The sequence below is a fragment of the Megascapheus bottae genome, chromosome 13 (assembly GCF_031878675.1).
Source record: "Megascapheus bottae isolate mThoBot1 chromosome 13, mThoBot2.hap1, whole genome shotgun sequence".
NCBI lineage: Eukaryota > Metazoa > Chordata > Mammalia > Rodentia > Geomyidae > Megascapheus > Megascapheus bottae.
Genome location: NC_143521.1, coordinates 29692591 through 29701254, shown reverse-complemented (window position 1 = coordinate 29701254; position 8664 = coordinate 29692591). Strand labels below are relative to the sequence as shown.

The window sequence follows — 8664 nt, the reverse complement described above, 5'->3', positions numbered from 1 at the left end:
CGCCTCCTGGGTGTGGGCCCGGCCGGTCTCTCCGCGCCATTTTCAAACTGCTGTAGTTCGGGCGCGGGTGACCGGAGCTCCGGGAGCCGGAGGGCAGCGAGTGCGGGGGGACGATGCGGCGGCCGGAGCAGCGGGTGAGTCCGACGCGGGGCGCCGCGGGGCGCGGGGGGCCCTCGGGCGGAGCGCTGGGGCCCCGGAAGCCGCGCGCGCCCCGGACGCAGGGGTTGATTTAAAGTTAAAAGTGCGCCGCGTACGAACCCCGGAACCCTTCCCCGCTAAGGCCTGGGGGGACAGGGAACCCCAGTAACTGGCCGGGGTTCGGGTCCCCGCCCCGGTGCTCGCCCGCTCCGGAGAAGGCGGTGGAGATGAGAGGTACCGGAGTTCAGACCCTCCAGGGTTAAGTAGGCGGCTCCTATGGGACGGGGTCGGGGGAGGGGGGATCCCCAAACTTTGTACTTCCGGCCAGGGCTGGCTTCGAACCTGCGATCCTCAGATCTCACTCCGGAGAGGCCGGGATTACCGGCGGGAGACCCCGGCGCCCGGCGGGAGACACCCACGTTGAGGCCCTCCCCGGGGCCCCCAGCCTTCTTGACTTGGATCCGTGTGGGTTCCGGTTTTTGTCCGCGTCCGCCCTCCTCCCCCGGCAGGATGTGAGGAGGAGCCCGGGAAAGGTTTAGGGGGCCCGGCCAAGCCCAGGTCTGTCAGAGGAGTTTGCCCCAAACCGCCCCCATCACGCCAGGTCGGCCTTGTTCAAGGAACCTGGGAAAAGAGCCAGGCAGGACCCAGAGGGAGCGAGTACCAGGAACAGGCCCTGATTGACAAGTGCCTGGGGGGGGGTCAGTGCTGGGAGGCCCGATGCCCCGCCTCTGCGCAGCCTTCCTCGCCTTTTTCACCCCCACCGGTGGGTATCCACGTGCGCTCTGGTGTCATCCGCTGCGAAGAACAACAGAGTTGCACAACAGTCTGTATTTGGTGCAGAAGCGAGAGTCCTGTGTTTTGCTGGCTTATTGTAAAAGAGCAAAGTTTCTAAAGAAATGAACTTCTCATAAGTGTGTGCGTGTGGACTCAGGGCCTGGGTGCTGTTCCTAAGCTTTCTGGCTCAAGGCACTCTTACCACTTGAGCTTTTTTCGTGGTTAATGTGAGATCATTTGAGCTGGGTGAGGAGACTCACCCAGTAATCCTAGCTACTCGGGAGGCTGAGATCTGAGAAGCACTGGACACCGGGAGACTCTTATCTCCAATTAATCACTAGAAAAGCAGAAGTGGGGCTGTGGCTCAAGGGGGCAATAGCCTTAAAGAATCCAGAAGAGCTCGGGGACAACATCCAGGCCCAGAGTTCATATCCCACAACTGAAAAAAAAAAATCTTACAGGCTGTCCTGCCCTCGCTGGCTTTTGAACCATTATCTTCAGATCTCAGTTTCCAAAGAGCTAGTAGGGTCACAGGCATGAACCACCAGTCTGTATTATTAGATTATATTATTAGATTATCAATTGTATGTTTTATGTTTGCATTATTTGAGGAAGGTAGGGGGGTAGATACCTAGATACTGCACTTTTTTTCTTTTATTATCCTGTTTAGTCTTTTGACATATTTATCAGCTTGTTTTCTTTTCACTCTGGTCCTGGGGTTAAACTCGGAGTCTGGGCACTGTGCTTTTAGCTTTTTCTCAAAGCTAGCAATTGAACCTCCTAAGTAACTAAGATTACAGATGGGACCACGAGCACCCAGCTTGGACACTCACCTTTCTGCCCAGGAATGGCCTCAGACCAAGACTCTTCTTATGCCTCTCACATCGTTGGGATTCTAGGAATGATCAATCCAGCGTGTCTGATTTGTTTGTGGAGTTACATTTAGCTAATTTGCCCAGGCTAACCTTAAACAATCCTCTGGCTCATTGCCTCCCAGGCAACTGGGATTATAAAGGTGAAGCACTGAGCTGCTTGAACAGCATCTGACTGCTTTGGCCCAGATGATACTTTTGAGATTCATGCATATTTGGTGATAAGTATCAGTAGTCCCTTCCCTCTTATTCCTGAGTAGTCATGCGTTTTATAAATATGAATTTGCTTTTCCTTTCACTATTCGTGTGTTTTTAGTATGTTTCCAGTTTGGGTGTGTTATGAATAAATTTGCTGTGAATATGCTGTTATCTTTTTGTGGATGTTTGCTTTCATTTTCTAGTGTAAACGCCTAGAAATAAAATGAGGTGTTATTAGCTAAGAATATGTTTAACTTCATAAGAAACAGCCTGGCTTTTTCCAAAGTGATTTTACCATTCTGTCCCGCAATGTGTGAGCATTTCATTTATTCTGAATCTTTGCCAACATGTCAGTCTTTAATTATAGTGATTCTAGCATGGACAGTTTGAATTGGTGTTTCCCTGATGACTAATGTTGAGCCGCTTTCCATAGACTAGTTCTCCTGAAATAAGCTTTTGTAGAGTACTTGTTCAAGTTCATGTATGTATCTGAACCTTGATCTTAGGACCTTGTGCTTTCATTTGGCTTTTTTGCTTGGAGTTGGTGTTCTGCCACTTGAACCATTCTCCAGCCTCACATTTTGCTGGTTAATTGGAGATAGAATCTCTCTGGCTTTTTCTGCCTGTGCTGGCCTAGAACTGCTATCATCCTAGCTCAACCTCCTGAGTACCTAGAAAAATGGATGTGAGCTGCTGACTTCTGGCCTGTTCAGGTCTTTTATTACAACAAAATTTTAGTTTTAGCTTAATTAATTATCCCTACTGAGTTGTTATGAGTTCCATTTATTATTCAGTTATGAGGTTCATTTAATTAATTAATTAATATTGGTCCTGGGGTTTTAACTCAGAGTCTGGGTTCTATCCATAGGTTTCTATTGCTCAAGCCTCGCATTCTACCACTTGAGCTACAACTCCACTTCTGGCATTTTGGGCAGTTTTATCTGGAAATAAGAGCCTCACAGACTTTTCTACCTGAGCTGGCTTCAAACTTCAGTCCTCAGATCTCAGCCTCCTGAGTAGCTAGGGTTACAGGGATGAGACACCAGCACCTGGATTCTTTTTATATTTTATTTATAAATCATTCCACCGAGATATTGTGAATATTTTTTTGTCCCTTGTTCATTTTCCTTCTTGCGGAAAGGGCAATACTGAGGTTTGACGTCAGGGCCTTGAGCTTGCTACACCAGAGCTCTCACTCAGCCATGCCTCTGTCCCTTTCCTACTTATTTATTTATTTATTTATTTTATTTTTTTTGTGGGTTGTAGGGCTTGAACTCTGGGCCTGGGTGTTGTCCCTGAGCTCTTCAGCTCAAGGCTACCGCCCTACCCCTTGGGCCACAGCCCTACTTCCCCTTTTCTAGTGATTAATTAGAGATAAGAGTTTCTCAGACTTTAGTGTCCGCTGGCTTTGAACTGTGATCTTCAGATCTCAGCCTCCTGAGTAGCTAGGATTAAAGTCATGAGCCACCACGCCTGGCTTCCTTTTCTATTTTTAGATGGGGTATTTTGAGGATATATTTTTAATTTTAATGAAGTCCAGTTTACAAATAATTTTTTTTATGTTTAGTGCTCTTAAAAGAGCTCTGAGGGCCGGGAATTTGGCCTAGTGGTTAAAGTGCTTGCCTAGCATGCACGAAGACCCGGGTTCGATTCCTTGGTACCACATATATAGAAAAAGCCGGAAGTGGTGCTAAGGCTCAAGTGGTAGAGTTCTAGCCTTGAGAAAGTCCAAGGACAGTGCTCAGGCCCTGAGCTCAAGCCCAGGACTGGCAAAAAAAAAAAAAAAAAAAAGAGTTCTGAGTTGGACCAAAATAGATGGTTTGCATCTATGAAAATAAAACAGGCAAACCGGTTAAAATTGTTTGGGGCCGAGAAAGGAGTGATAAGAGGGTATGAAACTAAGTGGAATATATTATAAACATGTAAAGATGTTACAGTGAAATCCCTCTCCATATGCTAATTTAAATATCTAAAAGAGTTTAAAAGAATTGTCTCTGGGAAATTATTTTCTTCTAAAGTCTTCATTGGCTTAACTTTACATTTAGGTTTGTCAAGAGATATGCATTTTACTACAGCATCGTAAATGTGAGATCTATCTATAAGCATTAAGTTAATTTATTTTAAATAGGAACAAAAATCATTGTTCCATATGAAAATCTTGTGTTATTGAGAACTACCAACAACAGCTATAATAACAATGTTTCATTCTTCTTTTTCTAGAACTTTAAATTTTGAAGTGAATAAAACTGGTCTGGAAGGCAAGATGACTACAGCTGCAGAAAGAAAGTTTATTAACATCAGGAAAAGATTAGATCAGCTGGGATACCGACAGACTCTGACAGTGGAGTGTTTGCCTTTGGTCGAAAAACTTTTCAGGTAAAGTGAAAACAGTAGATTTTATTTTTGGCCAGTCCTAGGGCTTGAACTCAGGGCCTGAGCACTGCCCTTGGGCTCTTTCCTCAAGGCTAGCACTCTGCCACTTGAGCCCTAGCACCATTTCCAGCTTTACTATGTATATGGTACAGGGGAATCAAACCCGGGTCTTCGTGCATGCTAGACAAGCACTCTACCATTAGGCCAAACTCCAGCCCTGAAAAATGCAGATCTAAGCATAAATAATCATCCATTGATGTTATTTGTGGTTGAGCTTCCTTCTTCAATAAAGTGGGTAGACAGTTAAGTCCTTTTGAGTCATTCAGCCGTTTCAGTCCTGTGGTGCTTGCCTGCTCTTCCTCTAGTCTGGATCGCCCAGCCCTTTCTCGGGGTCACTGTATATCCTGCTGTTCTGAGCAGACATTTATGAGAGTTTCTCGGAGAGTAGAAGTTGAGTTGAGGAATTGCTGATAAAGGCAAGCCATACTCTACCCCCTCCTTTTTTTTCTTTTTTTTTTTTTTAAAGCAGTACTGGAGGTTGAACCTTAGCTTGAGTATAGCAAGATTTCTTTCTTTCTTGGTATAATACTGAGTTTGAGCTGAAGCCTCAAGTTCTTGCTTGGCTTTCTTTGTTTCCACTTTACTAAGTATGTACTAACTAAATGTCCTGCTAGCCTATATTCTTAGAGGTAAGGGTTGATTCTTGTATGATTTTTACCTGCTTAGCTTGTAGTCCTGGAGCATGCGTAGGCAGAAGATTCTGAGTGATTCAGTATGTACTTACTTTATAACAATCTTGTTTTGAGAAATTTTAAGGGGCCTGATACTTGGAAAGAACCTTAATATTTATTCTTTTCTTAAAATTTGGTATCATTTAAGATATATTTTAAGGCTAGAAATGTATTTTGAAGTATGTTTTAAGTTACTTAAAATCTAATGGAATGTTTTCTTGTATTTATGTTTGTATTTAATTTTAGTGATTTGGTTCACACCACAGAAAGCCTTCGACAATTAAAATTATCTTCTGTGAAAGCTGAAAAAGAAAGCGCCAATTTTGATTTTGTCTTGGAGCCTTATAAACTTGAAAATTCAAGACTAAATAGGGAAAATAATGAATTATACCTGGAGTTGATGAAACTGAAAGAGTACTCAGAACAAAACAATAGAGGTAAAGGAAAATCAGTAATTTATACATGCAACATCTTTGCTTTTTTGGCTTTCATGTAGATGAGGCTACAGTCTTATTGTGAAATTGCTGATTACAAAAGATGACAGGTCCTTGAATACCACTAGATGTATTCAGGAGCTCTGAGCTGGAAAATAAATAAATGTGCATTCTGTAACGAGGTTAGACCTTGAAATATGTGAACTAAAATTTAGATTTAAAAATACTATGAGTGCTAGAAATGAGGAAAGTTCTAAAAAAGCTTTTGTTTTTCCTTTACTGAAAATGAAAGTGGTAAAGTAAGGGAAATAGCTGTGTTTAACCGAGTCTTTGAGCTGGGAAGTTGATGCCACAGAACGATTTCAAAGGCATCAGGTGAAAGGTAGTCATATGATAATTCTTCTAAAAGTAATGATGATGATGACATGTCAGCACCAGGGCTTAAACTCAAAGTCTCAGACTCTTGCTCAGCTGGCTTGCCTCTGGCCGGTGTTCTACCACTAGTCACACCTCCAGTCCATGGTTATCTTACTGTAAATTCTTTCTTTATGCTTGGCATGTATTTATAGTCCTTTAGCTTCCTGCCCAGCTTATTATACACTATGCACCTATAGCGACAGAAAACATTTCCTCTTGTGTTTAGTGAGTTATTTGCAGTTTTGTTAATAGTGGTAGAATAATGGGCTTGAGACAAAGCATGTGTAAGAATCAGGTGGAGCCTTTCTTGATTTGACCTTTTGTATTTTGTGAAAGGGAAGAACTGCATAGATTTCTTGATCTTTAGTCTTTGACTCTTTTTCATCGTAAGAATTGAAAACAGCATTGAAGAAGAGTGCACATGAAACAGCTGATCTGAAATTTCTAAATAATCAATATGTTCATAAACTCAGACTTTTGGAGAAAGAGAGTAAAGCTAAGAACGAAAAAATTCAACAGCTTCAGGAAAAGAATTTGCATGCTGTCGTACAAACTCCAGGTATGTCTATTCATTCTCAAATTTGTTAGAATCATCATGAAGATAAAATGGTGGTTATGTTTATTCACAAGGACTTGTTAACTTTTCACATACAACTCAAATCTTGGCAGATGATAAAAATGATGAATATTACCGGGGGCGGTGGCTCACATCTGTAATCCTAGCTACTCACAAGGCTGAGATCTGAAGAGCACAGTTCCAAGACAGAAAAATCTATGACTCTTATCTCCAATAAATTACCCAAAAAAAAAAGCTAGAAACGGAGCTGTGGCTCATGTGATATAGTCCTAGCCTTGAACAAAAAGAAACTCGGGGTAGCATCTAGACCCTGAGTTAAAATCCCAGGACGAGGGGGGGTGGGAGGGGGAAGAGGATAAATTATCCATGCATTTTAGACAAAGACAAATTTGATCATTCTCTTCATTAGAAAAAGTTAATTCCTGCTACTTTTAAACATAATTGAGAAAATATCCTTACTATTTAAGTTTATAACATAAGTATGTTACAGGTGACATTTCTATTTATTCTGCTTTTGCTGTTTCAGTTTTTAGCTATTTGCTCCTTGACATTGCTTAACAAGATGTATACTTTGACAGGTTTTTGTTAGTAATGATTTCTGGAAAAGCTTTTAATCTTGCCAAAACCCAATGTCTGTATAGCAGAGTGTCAGATTAAATCTAAGTGCATTTGTCAAAATGCAGACACATAGACATTTTATACTCGTGACCAAATGAGTTGATAAAGAAAATGTGGTATTATATGTCCACATTGGAATGCTAGCCATAAAACTGGATGGAACCAGTGATGACTGTGTTGTCAAATAAGCAAAATTCAGAAAGACAAATTTATGTTTTATTTTGTTTCTCCTAATTCTTTTGAGACTTTTTTTTTAAGGTGGCAAGAAAAGAAGCATTGCTTTCAGGCGCCAGAGGATGCAAATTGATGAGCCAGTTCCCCCCTCTGAAGTCAGTTCTTACCCCGTTCCTCAGCCCGAGGACCCGTATATTGCAGACCTCCTGGAAGTGGCTGATAACAGGTACATGAAATCATTCTGCAACTGGGTTTATAACTCAGAGGTAATTTATGCTTAGCATGCTGAGTTTAGTCCTTAGCATCAAAATGGAAAAAAAAAAAAAGATTTTGTGTGTGTGTGTGTGTGGTGGTGGGACTATAATTTTAACTGAGTACACGGTAGGCAGGTTTTCTACTATTTGAACCACACCTTCAAACTTTTTTTTTTTTTGCCAGTCCTGGGCTTGAGCTCAGGACCTAAGCACTGTCTTTGGACTTTCTCAAGGCTAGAGCTCTACCATTGAGCCTCAGCACCACTTCCGGCTTTTTTCTATGTATGTGGTACAGGGGATTCAAAATCAGGTCTTCCTGCTAGGCAAGCACTCCACCACGGCCAAACTCCTGGCCCTGCTTTCATTATTTTTAAGGGAGGTTTTGAGTTTTTGTACCTAGTTGATCTCAGACTGAGATTTTCCTACCTATGGTCTATTTATTAAAGTGAAGTCTTACTTACCCCAGCTGATCTTGAACCATAGTGTCTTCACTATGTTAGTAATTCAGAATACAGGCATGAGTCCACACAGCTATAATCATACTGCCTTAATGGATCACTGATTTGATGCAGGTCTCTTGGTAAGGAATGTTTTTGGCTTGGTAACTATTGGGCCCCTTGTTTCTAGCACAGAACTTTGTGCACAGGTACTCAATAAATATATTCTGAATTCTGTTTTGAAACTTTGATTTCAAATAGGTTATGTATCTGAAATGTTTTTTTCCAAAGGTTATGTGCCTGAAATTTTTGCTTCAAAATAGTTTAGTGCCATCAAGAACCTATTTCAGGAGTCTTGTATATACATTTAGTTTCATCTGTAAATTATCTTTTTTCAGATTCTCTTCAGATTTATCTCAAATACCAGTTGGACATGAATAGATTTATAAATGGATTTGAAATTCTTATCTCATGATTTCTCTAACTCTGTACTTATATTTCCTTAAACTGGAATCAGATATAAACTCCAGTTAATTAAAACTTCATTAGGCCTCTTGGCATTGTGAAAGTGTTCTGAGATATGAAGAGAGCGGAATAAGATAGTGTTGCTGCTCTTTAAAAGCCAGTAGTCAGTGGTGGAGATGAACGAGAAGATGCCATTAAGAAA

General features: G+C 41.6%; 1 protein-coding gene across 3 annotated transcripts in view; it reads left to right on the top strand.

The window, feature by feature from the left end:
- Positions 1 to 8664, top strand: part of Cep135 (centrosomal protein 135) — a 63195-nt gene continuing 54531 nt past the window's right edge. For 2 of the 3 annotated variants that reach the window (XM_090343569.1, XM_090343567.1), the window contains exons 1-5: positions 1 to 134; positions 4203 to 4358; positions 5333 to 5523; positions 6329 to 6496; positions 7391 to 7532. In XM_090343569.1, the coding sequence (XP_090199695.1) occupies positions 4246 to 4358; positions 5333 to 5523; positions 6329 to 6496; positions 7391 to 7532 (614 nt within the window). In that variant the 5' untranslated portion in view covers positions 1 to 134; positions 4203 to 4245. Of the gene's footprint in view, positions 135 to 304; positions 373 to 4202; positions 4359 to 5332; positions 5524 to 6328; positions 6497 to 7390; positions 7533 to 8664 lie in introns of those variants that run through there. The other variant, XM_090343568.1, reaches the window with a different exon arrangement.